General features: G+C 38.6%; 1 protein-coding gene across 5 annotated transcripts in view; it reads right to left on the reverse strand.

Annotated features, from left to right (window-relative positions):
* Positions 1–22,195, reverse strand: part of LOC127634164 (SRC kinase signaling inhibitor 1-like) — a 63,032-nt gene that overhangs the window by 35,399 nt on the left and 5,438 nt on the right. For 2 of the 5 annotated variants that reach the window (XM_052113581.1, XM_052113583.1), the window contains 2 exons: positions 9,510–9,759; positions 2,673–2,696 (listed from right to left, as the gene is read on the reverse strand). In XM_052113581.1, the coding sequence (XP_051969541.1) occupies positions 2,673–2,696; positions 9,510–9,701 (216 nt within the window). In that variant the 5' untranslated portion in view covers positions 9,702–9,759. Of the gene's footprint in view, positions 1–2,672; positions 2,697–3,840; positions 3,917–9,509; positions 9,765–10,191; positions 10,314–22,195 lie in introns of those variants that run through there. The other 3 variants (XM_052113582.1, XM_052113579.1, XM_052113584.1) reach the window with 3 other exon arrangements.

The following is a 22,195-nucleotide window of genomic DNA, read 5'->3' on the forward strand; positions in this document are numbered from 1 at the left end:
ACTGAGTGATGCTAATTATACGTAAAGAAGCACAAACCTTTAACTACACATTATTTCAATATAAATGTTCAAACTATTAAGAAAAACGTTATTGTTAACTAGTATACTAGATAAAGCTGCAGCAAAATTGTTCAGTAAAAAATACGTGGGGTTTTTTTGTTTAGTTTTTTGTTGTTGTTGTTGTTGCAAAAAATATTCAACTTGTATCTGGACTTTAAAGGATTCAGATCTCTTTTTTGTTCAATTTAGTTGTAAGATATCAGCTCACTTTTCATTCACAGTTATTTTTTGGAACCACTTAAATATTGTTATAATTTGTAAACAATTAATAATACATTATTATTATTATTATTATTATTGACGCTCAGAATTTTAAATACAACAGTAAAATATTTAAATCGTGCACCTTAAACTTAGAAACCCTCTGGCTTTTATTTTGACATTCTGAACTCTCCAGGACGTCCTGTTTGTGTCTGTTTGTTCACAGTATTTTAATTCGCTTCTTATTCAAATTCTGGTAAAATGCAGCTCCGGCGCCGTTCTAAATGCGTAAGTGAACCGAACTATTGAGTATCAACATCTGAGATGTTGTTCGCGAGTAGCGCTCAAATGTTGCGCAACGCATTAAGGCTAAAAATAGCCGCAAATGTGTGTGTAAACTGAGCAGCGCCTTTCAATAACGCGCTGGTGCTGCATGTGCATATTATATATTTACTTATTAAACAGCCTTTTGTGATTCACAGAGCTATCTCACGTCTTCAAGTGGCTTTGAATAAAATGCATGAGTCATATAAACTGCTTTAATGGTGTATTTATGGTTCTTTTATGTCATTTTTGGAGCTTGACAGGAACGAACATGTCTAACACACAGTATCTTATTTGGATCGGGCTCGTCGGACAGATACCCGATCAGCCTAAAAGCTTCAGTATCGGAGCCGATACCAGTCCAGACCAATCCCTACTTAAAATACATTATTTTACAGCATTTGTCCACCATTCACAATGTTCAACATTGCACAACAAATTAGGATATTTTGGGCAGTGAAATATTTAGTTTATAATTTAATTATTGACTATAAAATAAATGTACTATTCGAGATGTGATATTCGAGTTTGTGTATGAAGCTAAACTTCATGTTACGAGATGAATTTAGTTGGTTATGACGTTTTTATTTTAAATGTTTATTACATTTAATTTTTATTGTAAACCACCGGGTAACGTATGCATGTGTTTTTTTTTTTTTTGCCTACATTTGTGACACTTTTGAAGGACAATTTTACTAATAATATTATTCTCCATGTTTTTGTGGTTAAAGAAATTTACTTTGGTTGGTATTTAAAGATTGCAGTCTGACTGCAGAACAACACAGCTGCCACTCAAGCAAATATAAATATTTGTTATCTTCTGCGGCAGCTGCTGCATGACACACACCGATGCATCAGGGGTTTAGGTGCACGAGCAACATGCAGAACTGCCCTGCATTGTGTGGTAATCCCCAAATTAACGTCTGTGATGATATGGCCCTAATAATATCAGTGTGGGCTTTTCCAGTGTTTTTAGATCGTGAAAAATCGTGAGACGTAAATTCTCAGCGAGTGCTAATTACTACTGTGAAGACTCATTTGTATGTACTGTATTTTCCCAAATCAGTCGGCAGATAGAGAATAAAGATTCTGAAAGAAATCTCAGTATAAACTAGTTGTATTTAAAACTAAATTAAATTGACGAATTGAAAATTAAGTAGAAATAAACAGTTTGATTTGGACTCTGACTCTGCCTGTTATGGACTCGGTCTTGAGTCCGACTCGACCCCTTTTGGACTCAGACTCGATTGTTTAAAGACTCAGACTCGACTAAGGTGGACTCGAACCCAACACTAGTACATACTTTATAGGTTAAATTACTGTAGTAAGGGAGAACCCAGAGACTGGAGAAATACTGAGATGAATCCCAGCAATAAATGTGTTTTTAATTGCTTAGTAAGTATGACAAAGTATCTGCATCTGAATGGCAAATGGTTTAAAAATGTTGCATTTTTAATATAATCTATTCATTACTGGTATTCATTATTAATGTTCATATTAATAATGTTGAAAAGGAATTTCTGCATGTAGAAAAAAATCCAACAAGTACGAAGGAACCTGGTTTAGCACCACGGACAGTTCTCTTGTATTTTAGCACACTGTATGTTTATCAGTACACCGGTGGCCAATCCAAATGCAGCAAGCCATGCATTTCCATATGCCTGAAGAGCTTTCAGGTTGTTTTCACTTGTCTTTCAGCACATGCTTTCCTTCAAAGCACAGTACAGCACATTATTTGCAGGTATATTCCAGAGTAATTCGAGGTTAAGTATCTGACTCCTAGACACAATCGGAGTAAATTTAGTTATCCAAATAAAGGGTAAGAGGTTTGATTTAGCCATAAAAGTGCTTAACAATTCAGAAAATGACAAGAAAAGCTAGTTTGAAACAATATGTACAGCTAAGGATCCTCAGATGGTGTAATGCGTGATGTTTTGTGTACTTTATGTTTGATGTTGCGGCTGTTTTGTACCTTTCCCTCATTTTCCCTCAAGGGTGATAAAAGTTAATGTGATTGGATACGCAAAAACAGGCAGAAACACAGATAAACCTGTGCACGCATGCATCCAAAAAGATCTCGTACTCACCTTAAAACTCCAGTAATGTGGTTGCTATGAGAGAGAGAGGGTGAGCCGAAAAATGAGAAGGGGAGAAGGGTTGGCACAAGAAGGTAAAAGAGGGAGAGAGAGCAAAAACAATAATAAGTTACACCTTTGAGCATATAAGGTCACTAGTTTCAGACAGAAGGCACCATGACATCACGTCTCATGATCTGGCAAAATTCACCGGTCAAAATTGAATGACTAATGCTTTGAAAATGTCTAAATTATATAAATGGTCACACCTGAGAAAAGAAAAGGAACAACAGGGCTAGTTGTCACAAAGGCTCTATCTCCGTAACAATAAGTCCAAATGCACAAATGTGTTTTTTCTAGCAGAGGTTTTTTGTATGTTGGTTTTAAACACCTAGTTCAAAGCCCTCTTAAATAAGAATAACTTCAAAAATTCTCCCAATATATCAATTAACATTTTTTTATATTTTTTTATGTTACCTTTTATATTTTTGCTGTTGGTGAATGTGATGGGGAGGTTACAGGGGGTGTTCAATATTCACACATCACTGGTTTAATTGCAGGTTCCATTGTGACAACCTACCCCAGACAGTGTGACATCATGCACAGCTATTGGGGCAAGTTGTCACAAAAGGACAACTTGTGTTTTTTTCCTGGGAAATATTAGTGAAAACTGCATTTTTTTGTTGTTGCCAAGACTTTACGGTATGCGTCTATACACATAAAACCAACCCTTTGAAACTAGTCCCAGTCTCATTTGTCTGGTTTCGGACACATTGCATGTAAAAAAGAAGACGTCTCATATTTGTTTGCGTCTCAAAACGTAGAGAGATGCCTAAACAGCATTTCTAGGTACATTCAAACATTCAAATGAAACATTTAAATGTGCCTATGCTACCCAAAAATGCTGTCTTGGTAGTCAGCTATGTTTTCAGACAGCAATTATTTAGCTAATCGCACAGACCAGCAAAACTGCAAGCATCAGAGCTCAACATTTACGAATTCAAGCAGCCACTGTTTATGCACTAATCCACATGCACTGTATAGATACACAAACACACACAGACATACTCTGAACAGCAGCAGAAGGATTTTAGTAACAGTAGATTAGAATGAGAGATACTGAGGAAGAAGAGAAAAATAGATGACGATCCAACCTGACCTGCATGACAAGCAAACCCACCTTCCACTCATCCTATTTTTCACTATCTTTTTCTGAACTCCTGTCTCTCCCCCATTGTTTAAGTGTCTTTCCCTTGGGTTTGCAAACATACTCTCACCAGACAAACTATCTGTCCCTTGATACTCCTCCCTCTCTCCCTCTCTCCCTCTCTCTCAGAGACACTGCGGCAGACCACACCTGCTTCCACATTGGCATGCCGTAAAAAAACATCTACGTTGTTGCTATGACGACATAGGTTTCCACAACAATACTTTCACATGCAAACATGGAAGTCAACATTAAATTAAAATTGATCCGCCTCTGAAACGACATTCCTTTATGCCTGATGTCGTCTAGGTCACCCCAGAGTATTTGCTTAATGTGAACCAGTAGGCAAATAGCCATTTATGATTTGTTTTAAGCTACTATTATAGGTAATACAGCCTTTGAAAAATATTGGCAATAGTTAACACATAGATTTACTGCCATTTAACGTTAACGTAATAAAGGTTATGGCAATTGAGCGTAGCAACGCCCTCCCACTTTTACAGCCGACTGTATTTTTCCCCATTTATTTAAACCATAGGGACTTCATAATATCCTTCATAAAAGAGCTGTAAGCCATGAAACAAACCAACCAGTACTGAGGTAAATCACAATATTACAAACTTTTGAATTGAAGCCAAAAATTATTTGACAATCAGAAAAAAAAGGCAGAAGGTACAAGACTGTGTACTTGCAATCCCATAAAGCATTGCAAATGACGTAATCAAATTAAAAACTATGGAAAAATATAAAACTTGTTGATTATAATTATAGAAACAACCTATTTTAATTTTAATACCAAATATTCAGATGTAAGTAGTTTGAGAGTCTAGGGAGACTGGGCGGTTGCTGCAAAGCTCTTTTTACTAACTTTGCTGCCCAAAATTCTCTGATTGGTGGATTTTACCCCTATGGATCATGGGTAGTGCAGTTCTTCACCAGGAATTCCACTAATAAACATGATTTTTTTTTTTTTATGAAGTTCAAATGATGCAGACTAATATGCCATATCATCGATTAACAACCTCGAAGCTCAAGGTAGATCTGTCTTTTAAAGGTTTATAAGTTATAGTTAAAAATGTATTCACCTACGGAGACAATGAAGGTGAGTTTTACTTCCGGCACAAGACTGTTTCACTCTATAGTAGCAAATAACAATAGATTTGAAGCATTACCATTGGAATACATCAAGATGCTCTGGAGGGTGAACTTGACCTTAGTCTCCACGTCCAAGTCAAAAAGTCTCCTCAAAAGTGTGTGCCAGTGGTGTTTTTAGGAGGGAAGCAGTCCATCACAATCCACTGCAAACTCACAATCGGCTCCAACTCCATTCTGAACCACACACACTTTTTATTATCCAATTAATTCCCGATGGATAAAATCAAATAACACCCTACACCATACCATTGAATATCCTGTTTCACTTTGAAATATGTCGCAATCTGGAAGGAAAATAGGTTGCGAATGCCGTTTCACGTTGACTTCAACATCACCCTGCCCAGTCCTTCAATGATTTCCTCTGTCTCTCAGTACCCTCTTTTTCCTTATGCCAGCTAGCTATGTGATATCATTGATTTTCCTTACATGGGCTGGTTACCATGGTAACGGCAAACTCCTCTATCTCTATCTCTCCTTCTCATTCCTGTAGTGCTTTGAGACAGCAGAAGCAGCCAGCCAGGCAAATATACAGAGCAAATAGAGGGAAGGATGGACAGATTCCAAGGAGGAGAGGAAGCTGATCATGAAAGAAAGAGAGAGCGAAGGCTAAAGGGAAAGAGAGAGAAGTGAAAGTAAAATGATTGGGTATCATTCACTAATAATTGCATAAGAATTGCACAGTTATGTGCACAGAAAGAAGTTTGCAAGCAAAATTTCTGCTGAATTTTAACGGTTGCGGAAAAACTGAATACGGAAACATTGGGTCTCATTCACTAATGACTAAATTTGCATAAAGTAACATACTTAAATCCGCAAAAAAAAAAATTGCCTGTGCATATGCACATCCTCGAGTAAGCCAATAGAACCATTTTCTAAACCAGCTAAAACACATTTTATAGTATAGCCATAAACTACATGTTATTAGCAGCATTTTTATGCAGAACCAATCACAGAGAGAATTATAACGTACATCAATTTTGTTACTTTGTAATAAGGCTTATTGTACAGTTACTTAGTTTTTCCATTTCCACTTTACATATTCTATGTTTTTAGAGCGTTAAAGAATATTCCATTCAATCCAAAGCATTTGTGGCATTATGAGAATTACCACAAAAAAAGGGCGCTATGGTGAATGGAAGTCAATGTGACCAATTTTTGGGGGTTTAAGGCAGAAATTTAAGCTTATAATTATATAAAAGTGCATTGATTCTTCCGTTAAAACTCATGTATTGGATTGGGTGAATAAATCGTCATTTTACGGTCATCTTGGCAACAACAACGTTTTAAAATTGGATATATATGATCTTGGTAAGTGATTTTATCACACTAAAATGAAATTAACATTCATATTGTTTATGTCTTGCAGCTATACTTTTGAAATGATGAGTATTTTAATTAGTGCTGTCAGAATAAATTAATTAAAGTTCATTTTTCTTAAATCGCGATTAACGCATTTACCGTTAATACAGCATAAACCAGCATAAACCCTTATTGGCAGGGCGGAACCGTTGTAATGTGTCCTCCTGGAGTCATTACTGTGACGGACACACCACAACAGTGCTTCACTGTCAGTGATGAAATGATGGATAAAAAGTGCTATTATTTAATGTACAAAACAAGCCCAGATGGGACTTGTGATTGAGCCTTTTGAGCCTCTTTTAGGTGCATTTTAATTACTAAAGCAGCACGTCAAGTCTTAACTATCACTCCACTTTTCCTGTGAAGTTCAAAGTGGCGCTGGACACTGGCGTTGACTCTCTGACGCAAATCATGAACGCAGCTTCACGATTGCTGTAACAAAGTGGATAGTCACAGTCTACCGGCAGATTCATATTGTGGAGGATTTAATAACTATTCCAATGAATACTAAACCTATGGATCCTAAAGCTATCTTTACACAGTAAAGGTGGCACATAAGCTGCATCTGAAGTGGCAATTATATGTATCTTCACACAGCAGTTGCAAATGCACGAATAATGTTTTGAGATGAATATTTTAAATGTAAAATTATGAGGTATACAGAAATATGAAATGAATGAAAATATGAATGAATACCTATGGGGACTAATTCTGTCAAGTCAACCTCCCAATTAGATTTTGGGAAAAGTTTACATTTAGATGAACTGGTGCTATTTTAGTGCAATTTTTTATGCATTGGAAGCATTATATTGTTACATGTTGGGTTTTTTTCTCTCAAAAGATGGAAAATGTTTTATTTTGACAGGAAAATAATAGAAAAAAATATATATGGTGTCAAATTTCAGTATTTTCAAAATCTGTGATTAATCGCTATTAACTGCAAAAGTAAAAAGTGATTAAATCACAACTAAATGTTTTAATTGACTGACAGCCCTAATTTGAATATTTATAGACTGGCTCTATTCACTTTCACTGTAAGTGCCTCACAGTAACTGCATTTTTTTTTCTCCCTTTTCTTCTTGTTTTTGATTTTCTCCCCTTTTTCTCCATTTGGAATGCCCAATTCCCAATGTGCTCTAAGTCCTCATGGTGGCATAGTGACTTGCCTCAATCCGGGTGTCGGAGGACGAATCTCAGTTGCCTCCACGTCTGAGACCGTCAATCCGCGCATCTTATCACGTTGCTTGTTGAGCATGTTACCGTGGAGACATAGCGAGTGAGGAGGCTTCACACTATTCTCCGCGCCATCCACGCACAACACACCACGCACCCCACCGAGAGCGAACCACATTATAGCGACCACGAGGAGGTTACCCAATGTGACTATACCCTCCCTAGAAACCGGGCCAATTTAGTTGCTTAGGAGAGTAGTTCCCAACCCTGGTCCTGGAGTACCTCCAACACTGCATATATTGGATGTCTCCCTTATTTTATACTACGAATTATGCTCGTGGCGCCTCTACTAACAAGCAGATGAGTTGAATCAGGTGTGTTAGATGAGGGAGATATCCAAAATGTGCAGTGTTGGGGTTCTCCAGGACCAGGGTTGGGAACCATTGGCTCAGGAGACTTGGCTGGAGTCACTCAGCATGCCCTGGGATTCGAACTCACAAACTCCAGGGGTGGAAGTCAGCGTCAGTACTGGCCGAGCTACCCAGGCCCCCTCTTTGTTTCTTTTTTTAAAATAAAAGGAGGGCCAAGTCTAAATTAGGTTATACTGTTATCAACATTATGTCAAAAATGCTGCCGATTAAAATTAACTTGTACTGAACCCGGAAAATTCCTTTAGGGAGTCTGTAATTTTCCATACATGTAGTTTCAGATGGTTCTAATTTTTTCCCCCTTAATTTAGGATACTTTTAAGTGCAAACGTATTGATTAATTATGATTTCTGCATCAATGTGTCTGTACACAAGTCTTACGCCAAAATAATATGCACGTTTAGTGAATGGGATTCAGAGTGGTGGTAAATAATGTGAAAATGTGGAATAACAGCAAATATAAATTCTAAAAGAAAAGAAAAAGGAATTAAATAAAGTATTGACTGCAATGAGGAGGAGGATGAAGGGAAGAAGAGAGATAATTGGAGATGGGAGGAAGGATGACAGACAGGAAAGGTAAGTGGAAAAGAACACAGAACGTGAAAATACATGGCAGGCAGAAAACACTAATCAAAGGCTTGTCAATATTTTGACATCCTGATATTACTATCATAAAGCAGAGAAAACTCATGTTTTGCAAATGCTGTGTAAATGTTAGGAACAATCTTAAAATAATGTTTTCAACATGAAATCAAAATTGAACCTATTTACTTTCTTATAACACGTTGTTTGTTTTTGCAGTCTTTCGTCAAAATGAAATGAAATGAAATCTCTACAACTACTTTCCTTTTCATCCGACATCACCAATCTCTCTTATTTTTCAAATCCTCCCACCCATCCAACTGCCCAACATATAAACTAAACTTTTCATATTGAATATTCAGTTTCATTCAGAAATATGTAACGGTACAGACGTAAAATGAGTTGTGATTTAAATGCAACGTCCATTCAATATAATTAGTGTTTGACAAAAGCTCATCCAATATAAGGAGAAAATATTCAAGTGTAACAATGTTTTAATGTCCCATAAATGTCCAAATTTTTTAAGCTGATACCGAAGTTCTAACATTGTTCTAATAATGTGCATAGCCTCACTATTCGAATGTTTAGTTGTTAATACAAATTAAGCTGTTTTTAGGAACATATGTTATGCTATACCTTTCAATAACATTCTACTCACATTAAGAAAACAGGACATATGCAACATTCTTACAACAAAAATATACAGAAAATGTTTTTAGAACATAAACTGCTATTGGGACACAAAACAGGTCGGATTCGAACCTGCATTTCCCAAATGAGCACCAAGGCTCGACATATTGGGAGCACATGTGCTTGCCAAGAACTCCACACAAACACAACCACTGCAAAAATACAATGCATGCCACACTTTCCCGCTCTGCTTAACATATTCCATGCATTTAAATACATACAAAGAACAGATCAACGGGTGAAAACCCACATTACCTGCTGTCGTGCGCAGTTAGTGTTGACCAGCGTGGCAGCGTGCTGTGGAGGGTTTTTGTTTCGCTGGTGCTCCACGTCGCCGCCCTTGTGGAGCTTAGCGTAGGCCTCCATGTCGGGGTTTGAAAGGCGGCGGGTGGAGCTGCCCAGAGTGTGATACCGGCGCTGATATTCTGCATCATCCCCACGCAACATCACAAGCACTTTATCTCTCCCGTTTATCTTCTATCCCTCCTCTATTTCTGTCTCTCTTCTTCTCTGGCACAAACCAGTGGGGTGAAAGAACAGAGAGCAAAGGTCAAGCTAGATATTTGGTTATGTTGGATAAAGACTATTAGGCTTTATTTTATTTGTGCATACTGTCTGCAATAAATACTAAATCAAATCCTGAAATTACATCTAGATGACCAATCAGTAACATCCCTTCAGACCATTTGGATAGCAGAGTAACAAAATCATTCCAATAACCAACCAGCAACTAGCAGAACTCTCAAGGACCAATCAGCAGTGATCGAGGCTCTGCAGTTCTTGGTTAACTAGTCCTTTGATCAGAGAGGTCTCTTTGCAGACATCTTGTAATCATCAAATTCTTATTACCCATGATAAATACACTTCAGCTAAAGTGGGCACATATGTAATGTCCACATATGAGTGTTGGTGTGTGATGGGCCATTGATTGATATACCTCCCAAGTTTAACACTCCTCAGACAGACACATAAAGCTAGTCTGCCATGACAGGTGTCGACCTCGGCTCCTCTGAGCAGGTATGAACAATCAGCCGTAAGTGTTGAGGGATTCTGGGAATTCTAGCCAGAGGGGAGTCGGTAAAGTGGGTGAGAGATTAATGATCCTGCGTTTAGTGTCAGGATCAGAGATTATAACAGTTGTTTACACACGAGTTCTGAATGGGTGAAAGAGTGGAGAAGAGAGAATGCATCACATAAACATTTATATTGAACTGCTTAATGGTTTAAAACAAGGGCTGGGTATCACCAACTAAATTACGACACAATACACATTGCAATAAATATGCCATGATTCAATAGGTTGCTATAAATCACGGTATCATATCTGGATCGCAAAACTGCTATAAAAGCATGGTAAATTGATTATTTGTTCATTTAACAAATGATTACATGGCCATGGCCAATTAATTCATGATACAATTAACATTGCGAAACATAAGGCACAACTCATATCACAATTGGATCACAATTAAAATTTAAATTAAAGCAATTCAAGCAAACACCTGAAAAATCGAATTGAACAGTAGGAATTTATATGAATGCACACCTAAATCAAAACCCATTGAAATCTGAATTACCAGTGTGATATTGCAAGAAATGGAATTGCGATATATTGATTAAGACCGATTAATAGGGTGACTGTAATGAACTAAAAAATCTAGTCACCATTCAAGGAAAATATCACAATCAAATGAAAAATATATTCTGTAAAAAGGAGATGGTTAAGATAAGCAAATCTACTATATACACAACTGGATGAATAAGTAGATATTATGTATGACAGATTCATTATTGGATTTATTTCCAAACTCATGTCAGACATGGTTGTAATCTAAGAGCGTAATGAGAAATGCCCTGCCATCCTTGACCGTCTGGAGGGCGTGTCCAGCGGTGCATCATGATGTCAGAAGGCCATCCTAAATGGAGATAGTGACCTCGCATTTAAACATCCTCATGACACTCTACACACACTGTCAGCTCTTGGGTGGACAAACAGTGACATGGGAGAGAAAAAAAATCTCTGCTGTCACTGCTTGAAATGTCAACTACCCACATGCCTGACATATTGGGTGGTGATGTTATGTAGGCAAACACATAAGTTTGAGTCTGACTCGTGTCATTTCACATTATCCACCTCTTCTATCATTTCCTGTCTCTTACTATCCCAAAATGATGGGAGGAAGAAAGGAAGTGAGATAGAAAGCAGAGATGGAAGGAAAAAGGAAGGGATGAAGGAAGGATTAAAAATAAAAAAGGAAGAAAGGAAGGAAGAAAGCATAAAAAGAAGGGAGAAAGAAAGCAGAATGATGGGAGATATGTATGAAGAAAGCAAAAAATAAAAAAGGAAGGGAGGAAGGATAAAAAGCAAATAAGGAGGGGAGGAAAAGGGAACGGAAGGAATGAAGGAAGCAAAAAGGGAAGGTAAGATGGAAGATATGGATGGAAAAAGCAAAAGCAAGGAAGGAAGAAAGAAAAGAGTAAAGAAAGCAAAAAAGAAGTAAGGAAAGAAGCAAAAAAACAAAGGGAAGAAGAAAGCAGAGAAGTTAGAAAGGGAGGAAGGAAAAAGGAAAAAGAAAGAAAGAAAGAAAGAAAGAAAGAAAGAAAGAAAGAAAGAAAGAAAGCAAGGAAGGAAGCAATAAGAAAGAGGCAGGAAGGATAAAGATAGCAAAAAAGGAAGGAAGGAAGTAGGGAAGGAAATGAGAGAAGCAAAAAAGAAAGGGATCAAAAAGCAGAGATGGAAGGAAAGAAGGAAGGAAGCAGACAAGGGAGGGAGGAAAGAAGAAAGCAGAAATGGGAGTGAGGATGGAAGGAAGGGGCAAAGAAAGCAAAAAAGGAAGGAAGTAGGTAAGGAAGGAAGAGAAGCAAAAAAGGAAGCAAAAAGAAAAAGGAAGGGATGAAGGATAAAAAGAAAAAAGAAGAGGAAAAGAAAACCGAAGGAATGAAGCGAAAAGGGAAGTAAAAAAATGAAGATAGGATGGAAGATAGGGATGAAGAATGCAAGGAAGGAAGAAAGAAAAGAGTAAAGAAAGCAAAAAGGGAAGGAAAGAAGCAAAAAAAAACAGAGAAAGAAAGGAAGAAAGTAGAGAAGGAAAGGAAAAAAGGAATGGAGAAAGGATTAAAAGGAAGGAAGGAAGGGGTAAAGAAAGCAAAAAAGGAAGCAAGCGAAAAGGAAAAGAGGAAGGATAAAAAAGCAAAAGGGGAAGGAAGTAGGGAAGGAAGGGAGAGAGGCAAAAAACAAAGGAATGAAGGAAGAATGAAAGCAAAAAAGGAAGAGAAAGGATAAAGAAAGCAAAAAAGCATAGATGGCAGAAAAGGAGGAAGAGAGGATGGAAGGTAGGGATGAAAAAAGCAAAAAGGAGAGGGAGGGAGAAACCAAGCAAGCAGTAAGGAAGGCTTAAAGAAAGCAAAAACAAAAGGAAGAAATAAAGCAAAAGGGAGGAAAGAAAGAAAGAAAAAAGAAAGGAATAAAACAATTAATAAAAAAGGAACAAAAGGAAGGAATTAAGAAAGTAATAAAAGGAAAGAAATGAAGAAATCACATTTAAGGAAAGAACAAAGGAATGAAGAAATACAGTAATAAAGTTTATTTGGAAACCCTCTAAAACTAGATGATGAACCTGACAGCAATTTGGGGAAAATGTGATAAACTCAACAGTGTTTGTCAGCTACTTAAAATGCTGTTACAACATCTGCACTCCAGTGTCTTCACACCCTCACCAACACCTCTGCTTGTGAATGTCATGTCACAGCGTGAACCTGACTACTTGGGATTTCCCACAATTCCATAAGAAAATAGTGAGCAGAAGAAGTCTGAATGAATAGAGAAACAATGAATTGTGTGAAAGTTTTTGCACATCTGTCCACCAAATTGCTTAGAAAAGTATTAGCACACCTCACAAATAGAGCCCCAAAGTGTCCCCCTAAACCCCTAAACTTAAGCATGAGCATCAGATGTAATAGTAATGATTGCATTGGCAAAACCCACCATTAAAAGATATTATCATACTGAAGTGATCGTGTCATACAAGACACTGACAAACAGTCAAATCTCGGGGCTGATATCGCCGAGCATGTGGGTAATCTCTTGGAAGGTCAAAGTATCATTAGATCCTATCAGCATTAGTAGAGAAAAAAGCAGAACATCAACACACATACACACCCAAATTCAGAAAGCAGGGTGAAATAAAAACAAGCTTGAACTAATTCTGCTTGTTATCTAGCACACAACTTATTACACACACACACTAAATGACTAACAGCCATGTTGCTTTGGGAAAATAACAAGGAAACTGTCTAATTATAAGCATGAGCATTAAATCATCGTGGCAATTTCTGAATTTTAATTAATTTTGCCACAAGAAAAACCCCTATCACTAAAATCACCAGTGGCCTGACAACTCACACCAGTGGATTTAAAAGAATCACAAAATCAGACCCCACACCACTACGTTTTAATTAACATCCCCCTCTCGCTCTCTCTTTTATTTCTGGTGTCTCAGTGGAGGCAAGATGCTGTTTAACCTTTGACCTTGTGACAGACTGCCCACTGGAGGCTTAAAGTTTAAGGTTTGACATTAATGTAGCTCTTTCAAGGGTCAGTCCCCTACTGAGGCATACTGTAGACAGCCAGAGGGGGTGTTTAAAATTAATAACCATCCTGTTCTGCATGCTACATCAGCAGTAAAACGTGCTACAGTGTACTGACCCCATGTCATCAAACAGCAATGGAAACACAGATCTTAATAGCTAGTTGTGGCATTTACGCCTCATACTTCTGTTAACATGCATGTTAAACCATCAGCATGCATATGCACACTTCTAGACCAACACATGGCGTCACAAATGTTGTGTTTAAAACCCTGCAACATGTCCAGAAGACCAAACCTAGCTAAAAACAAATGTACAATGTACACTGTTATTATTGTATACAGTTTCAGTAAAACAGCTCTATGAACAAATGCATAAAGTGTGGTCAACTTATTCTTGCAACTTAGACAGGAGGAGGACATCCATCCATCTATCCACCTATGTCTATCTATCTAATCAGAGTTATGAAAGTTCGTAATTTTCACATGATTTGCATCAGGGCATCAATGCTCCTCTCAGCACTATTTTGACCTCCACATGACAAGCGTTGCAGACAGCATCATGGAAGGGTGAATTTTACTAGTTTACCAGGCAAGAAAGCAAGTGGTATGCAAAGGACACATTAAAAAACATGTGTAAAGGGAACAATGGAAAGGAGGAGGCGAGAACCGGCTTGACAATATCAATAATAGTTTAACGTTAAACTGAAACCAAAAGACACAAACATACACACACATGACGGACAGCTGCCCGTAAACGTTCTCTCTCTGTCGCACCACAATCCGCAGTCTGCCTTTATCCCTCTCGGAGGCTTGATTAGCCTGATAAGGGTGTGTAAAATCAGGATTCGGACCGGCCCTCCGCCCTGTCACAACATACAGTATATTTAGGTTTTAGGATGTTTTAGGAAGGTTACATTTCGGCACTTATAATGATAGTGAATGGGGCCAATTTTTGGAGCGTTTAAAAGGCAGAAATGCAAAGCTTATTATTTTATAAAAGCACTTAAATGAATTCTTCTGTTTGAATGTGTGCATCATTTGAGCTTGTTTAAAGGACAAATATACTTCCGGAGAAGTTCTTCTTCGTTCAGGGGTAAAAAGAAGTTCTAAACAGCCGAGCAACGGTATACTGTTTACGAACATTCAGACACCCATCACATCGCTGTGGTAGTGCTGGCCGAGTCAATTTTCAGCAAGTAACCGGTCGAGCCGGTTCACAACATCGAACTGAGTCGAACTTAAGTTCCGCGTTGATAACGAAAGACACACAGCTGAAGTAAATACTGGCTATGCAGCCCATCGAACTGTCAGACTCAAGAAGAACCGAATGAGCCGGTCCCACTGAGTCTCGAAGTTTGCCGAGGATTACTGAGGACTTGCTATGTGTCGAGGCGTTTATGGCAGTAGCCGAATAAAACATTTAGAAACCTACAGATGTTTGTTTCTGTGCTATTTTTGAATTATTATCAAATATTTGCAAATGAAGATCCTGAGACTTAAGTAGCCTAGGCATTTTTACTCGATGATGTTACTAATGCATTCAGGTGGCTCTTACGAGTTACTAGACCAGTTATTGAACCAAAGAACCCATTCGTAATGAAGGTATCAACCCTACAGGCAGAATCGAAAGTCAGCTCTTCAGTCATGTCCGACTCAAAAAGAACCGAAAGTGCCGGTCCACGATCTGTCGAAGTTTACAGAGGAGTCTGATGAGTGACCTGCTGATCCTATGAGCATGCATGTACCAAGGACATGAACAAGCATGGAGCAAATCTTTAATGACAACCAAAATGTACTGGAAATATTCTTATGACTAGTTTTATTAAATAAAATTTAAGACACGTGTAACATATCCGTTTGTGCATCAGTGTCTGTATTGGCTGCTTTAGGTGCAAAACTTTCATTTAGGAAACGTATCCAAGATGTAATCAATATCAGTCGTATTTGACATGCAGGATCACAAAATGAAACACTGATGACACTAAATGCCATTATTATTATAACTTAATTGAATAAAAGGTCATAATCAGCAATGGGTGTTGACATATGGCTTAATTAAAATGTTTGAGCGTGAAAACCTTGGGGGTTACAGTATGAAGTATTTCCATGTTTCCATTGATCATGGTATAAATATTGGTTGTACTTGATTGTTTTGATTATTGGGGGGGGGGGGTCTACGCCCCAGCATTCAGTAGAAATATTTTAATTTGTGTCATTTACATTCAGATTTTATGACGCTAAAGCGTTAACACACTAACACGCTATACAAGGCTGCCGTAATATGAGTATTATTGTAATTTATGATGATACTGATACAAAGATGGGTGTATAAAAGATATGTTAGTGTTCATAATAGAGACAAAAGAATGATGATAGAGGCATATCTTACTTTGGGCATATGTGTGAATGTCTTTCGCTCCAGATGGCATGTGAGAGTATTTGAGTAGACTTCATTACTTTTGCAGACTAATTAAACAACAAAAATCACATGAAATGGAGTGTTCACATTGAAAAAAAAACTAGTGGTAAATGGAGCTTCGGATCACACCTACCAATGACGCAGACCAATGGCAGCAAAGCGGTGTTTAGCAGCCGGTTAGAAATTCTCCTAAAAGGTCGCCCAGGTGAGCTGCTCCGAACCGCCGAAACAAACGCAAAAACAACTTTTCAGCCAGATTAGCCTAAATGACATCATAGCCATTCATTCTTTGATTTTGTATGAAGTATATCTGGGCCTTAAGTCATGTAAATTGCCATTTTTGCAGTCATTTTAGCATTTACGGTGTTACGTTGTCATGGCAACAAAATTGTAAAGTTGGATAGAACTGCACAGAAAAGGACATTAAGCGATTTTATCACACACCAATCATTTTAACACGCATTTTTTTATAGTCTTGTGACTACACTTTTGAATTAGTATTGAGTATTTTAACGTTTACAGATTGGCCCCATTCACTTTCATTGTAAGAGCCTCGCTGTTCCCTAGATTTTTTCACTTGTTAAAGAAAAGGAGGGACAAGTCAAGATTTTTTGTGGTAATCAATAGTATGCCACAAATGCTGTCGCTGGCATTGAACCTGGAATTTTCCTTTGAAACTTGAAGAATTCCAGTGCCATTTCAACTCATCTAAACATTGCTCACTCAAAACACTCACATATTTCTTTCATTGTCACTAAGATACAGAGAAGATGGAGAAGAAGAGACAGAGGACAGCTGCCCTACATCATGACAAGTCTGAATGGGAGGATTTGAATGCCCACATTATGGGATCAGAGCATGAAGGGATGTGGAGGATTTACACAAGAATTTTGTGTTTGAGGTACATGTGCGAGAGTTCACAACAATGAACACGGCGTTTAAAAATACCTGTGCGGCTCTAGAGCGGTTAAACATCCAGAGACTTCATAAAAATGACCGAAAAACAGAGAGAGAGAGAGAAAGGCATGCAGCCCCTTTACTGTACAGCACCGTGGCTGCAGACAACTTCAAAGGAAACTCTGCCCTGATATGAAAATCCATAATCCAACAGTAATGAGAGAGTGAGAGAGAGTCACTGTGCTGTCTTTACTGACTAGAATGCAAAGCCTCGCGGGTGGAGAAACTGTCGTGTCAGATAATTGTCAGAATAAAACAAAAATATTCAGAAAGATGTAGAACAACGCTTGTGTAATACAAATGGTCGACCGTTCCTTTCCACACTTACTCAAGAATATTTAGTAGGGTTTGCTAAGGCATCCATTACTATTGCTCATATTTAGGTTTAGGGATTTGACATGATGTGTTTGGACATGATACCTCACATTAAATCCAGTGGATTGTTGAGGAGAGCCAAGCTACTACTTTTCCAAACAATAAGTCTTACGATTTTCGCCAAGCAGACGATAAAACGAAAAACCACTTTTCCTGACTAAATGCTAGGCAGCCCCATGATGATTCTGATTGCCGCCGGCCTGATGTCTGGTTCTGGTCTTTATTAGAAGCGATGTAAAAACAACAGGAAAAAAGCGATTCAGAGAACAACCACCATTTTAAGTGTTAGTTGGAGTAAAACTTAGTTCAGGCTCAACTTGCATTTAATGGCGCCAAAACAATAAAGTAGTTTATAATATCAACGTAACTAACCTAAGGCCATTGCTTAATGTTATCCACCCACCCGGGAAGTATCAACACTATGGAGCCACGTGTTTTTTTATATTTGGCAATTTATGCAAATTTAATAGATACGCTAAAAACATACACCAATGCGAGTGAAAACAATGGAGATGGGAAAACGCGAACAGGCTTATGTTTTGTGGAAACAAATTGTGGAACACTTTCAGAAAAAAATGGATGGACTAGAAAAACATAGACATGGGGGTGGGCTCTTTTGACTTGGGACAGTAAGCAACAACCTAGCAAACTCCCAGAACACCCTAGCAACCACTTAGGAACACCCAAAAAACATTCAGAACAGCTAAGCAATCACAATGTAATGGATGGAAAAAAAAAACAGTAATCACATAGCAACATGTATACAACCTTCCAAAACACATTAGCAACAACTCAAAATACCTTAGCAACTACAAAGCAATGCCATGCCAATCATCCACAATACCCTAGCAATGTGATAAAGGAACGTTTTTACAAATTACACCCTTTGTAGAGGTTAGAGGAGTAATAAAGATGGATAGATACACAACAGATCTGAAATATTGTAAACACCTTCCTCCTACTTGACATCCCATCAATTCATATTTACTGCTACTCTAACAGTGTGAGATTTTATCTTTTGAAGCATTCGGCATTAACAGCACACTGTGGGTTTGAATCTCTGGGGACGCAGGTATAAAGATGCTTGGGAAGAATTAGTTTTATACAGAAAAGGTGCTCTGAGATTTGTTAGCATGGTTGAGGGAGATGTGGTAACACAAGAGTCAAGACATCACTGTAGGAAATAGAGGATAATAACATCTGGCAGAGATAAAACAGTCAATTTAAAATATATATTCTCCCAGTACTGCAATCCACACAGCCATGACTAACAAATCGGTGGATTTAAACATGGATTGATGGGAGGAAGGACAGATGGATGGACATATAAATGAAGATAAATCACTGTCCAAGCAACATGGCAAGATTTCTAGTCCAAATTTAGAAGGAAACTAAGAAGCTTGTCTCATAATCCAGCGTCATCATGATTAATAATAGACTGATTTAATAGGCCAGGCCTATTCTAACATTTTATTATTTGAGATCAACACTGGCAGATCAACAGACTTGCTTGTTCTTCCTTAAATCTGATTTATTCAATGGAAGAAGCCAAACTTTTCCCCCCTGAACGAACTAAAGCACCATTGGTGAATGAAACCTGTGTTTACACTAAATGGTTTTAAAATGAGTTCAGTGACAAAAATAAGCAAAGAACATCACATCCAGACCTCACCCACGATTGGGTTTAACTAATCATAACTCCCTTCAAGTAGCTGAGTTCTCCTAGGTCAAGAAATTTACTTAGCAAAAACGTCAAGCCTGATTTCATAAGGTGGCTGTGGTTAAGGTGGTAGAGCGGGTCGGCCATTAATCGCAGGTTGGTGGTTTTCAATTCCGTGCCGAAGTGTCCTTGGGCAAGACACTGAACTCCAAGTTGCTCCCAATGGCAGGCTAGCGCCTTGCATAGCAGCTCTGCCATTATTGGTGTGTGAATGTGTGTGTGAATGGGTGAATGAGATGCAGGGTAAAGCGCTTTGAATACTGCTAAGGTTAAAAAAGCGTTATGTAAGTGCAGACCATTTACCATAATAAATCGCCACTGTGGAAAGATTTTTTTGAAAAATTATATTGTCTCGCTCGCAGCAGTTCTGAAATGTCAAGTGAATGCTAGGTGCTAACCTGCCATTGGGAGCAGTGTCTTGCCAAAGGACACTTTGGCATGTGGAGTCATGTGGGCCGGGATTCAAACCACCAACCCTGCGATTAGTGACTGACCCGCTCTACCACCTGAGCCACAGCCGCCCCAATGTGAGATGAAAAACGCAATTGATTCTTCTATGACACATTCGTGTCTATTTCCATGCTCATTAGAACTCATACTATTCTTTGCATCACAAGTGCAACTCTCTACATTGATCAGCATTAAAACCAGGTGAAGTGAATAACATTGATTACATCGTTACAATGGCACCTGTCAAGGGGTGGTATACAGTATATTAGGCAGCAAGTGAACAGTCAGTTCTGAGTGACTTTGACAAGGGCCAAATTGTGATAGCTGGACGACTGAGTCAGAACATCTCCCAAACGGCAGGTCTTGTGGGGTGTTCCTGGTATGCAGTGTTTAGTACCTACCAAAATTAGTGCAAGGAAGAACAACCAGTGAACCGGCGACAGGGTCATGGGTGCCCAAGGCTCACTGATACACATGGGGACCGAAGGCTAGCCCATTTGGTCCAATCCCACAGAAGGTCTACTGTAGCACAAATAGCTGAAAAACTGGCCATGACAGAAAGGTGTCAGAATGCCCATGTTGACACGTGAGCGTCAGAACTGCACCATGGATCAATAGAAAGAAGGTGGCCTGGTCTGATGAATGACATTTTCTTTTAGATAACTTGGACGGCCGGGTGTGTGTGCATCATTTACCTGGAGAAGAGATGGCAGCAAGATGCACTATGGGAAGAAAGCAGGCCGGCGTAGGCAGTGTTATGCTCTGGGAAACCTTGCAATCATGTGGATGTTATTTTGACACGTACCACCTACCTAAAGATGGTTGCAGACCATGTACACCCCTTCATGGCAACAGTAGTCCCTGATGGCAGTGGCCTCTTTCAGCAGGACTTCAATTGTTCCGGAATGGTTATAGGAACAAGACAAAGAGTTCAAGGTTTTGACTTTGCCTCCAAATTCCCCAGATCTCAATCCAGATGAGCATCTATGGGATGTGCTGGACAAACAAATCTGATCCATGGAGGCCCCACCTCACAACTTACAGGACTCTGCTGCTAGCAACTTGGAGCTAGATACCACAGGACACCTTCAAGGTCTTGTGGAGTCTTGACGGGTCAGAGCTCGAGGGGGCCTACAAGACATTAGGCAGGTGGTTTTAATCATGTGGCTGATTGGTGTATATGTTGAGCTACTGCAAACAAGCTTGTAAATGTAATTGTTTGTGATGCAAACGTTAAAATCCATAAAAAAAATTAGGCACTACAATGAAAGTCTTTTGATGTCACAAGTATTGTGTGTGAAACAGGGCGAAATGTAAACTGATAGTCAGCCCTTTAGTTGTGATTTGTATTAAAGGGAATAAAAGTCATTATTGTTGTTGAAGCGCTAGTGTTTATTCCACCAGTAAACTGACGTGATACGTACAATGAACTACATAAAAATAATTTACCAAATATTCAGGTATAGTAACGCGTTTCTATGAGACCAGGTAGAAAAGTTTAGTGCATTTCTTCATCATTTTTAGGCGAACTAAGTGAAGACGGTTCGCCCAGCACGTATAAATCAGCCTTTAGGCCATACCAATATCTTACATTTACATTTATGCATTTGGCAGATGCTTTTATCCAAAGCGACTTACAGTGCACTTATTACAGGGACAATCCCCCCGGAGCAACCTGGATTAAGTGTCTTGCTCCAGGACACAATGGTGGTGGCTGTGGGGATCGAACCAGCAACCTTCTGATTACCAGTTATGTGCTTTAGTCCACTACGCCACCACCACTCCACTTCAACTACTAAAAAAGGTGGCATTCAGTGTTAACCTTGTCTGTTTTAAAATAGTATTAGTGCATTTTCAGTAAACATGGTGTAAAATGAGTGTTCATTAATCTTGAGTCAGATTTTACCCAGTGAACAGTTGCAATCCCTTCAAACTTCCAAGCCCCAATTCAGTGTTCAGCAGAACAATATATATATATATATTGGATTTTGGTGGGAATAATTCTATTCTATTGTGTTGCATATGTGAGGTGCTGTGTATGCAGCATATTTAGTTATCTTATTGTTATAGCATCAATTATCGAATTCTATAAAGCATAGCTGCAATCCATCTAACCAAGGGTCTTCCGTGCACATGCACCTTTCTTTCTAATCCATGCAGTCTACAGGGATGCACAGTTACTGATCCTTTCTCTCCTCTCCTATCAGCCTCTTCCACCCTGTCTCTCCTGGCACTCATTTACTCCTTAGCAAACTCCCTCCTCTTCCTCCATCAGTAGTGAGCGAGCCGGCTCTCTAATTCCCATTTCTTCAGCAGGACGTACACGGCCACCTCAACACTGAAATGACACTGCAGAGAGCTTGTTCTACTCTATAGATGATCGAGAGTATGTGATCTGTGTTTCTGGTCTATTTTGTATGTGTGGTTTATT

Source organism: Xyrauchen texanus, chromosome 41, assembly GCF_025860055.1.
Source record: "Xyrauchen texanus isolate HMW12.3.18 chromosome 41, RBS_HiC_50CHRs, whole genome shotgun sequence".
Lineage (NCBI taxonomy): Eukaryota > Metazoa > Chordata > Actinopteri > Cypriniformes > Catostomidae > Xyrauchen > Xyrauchen texanus.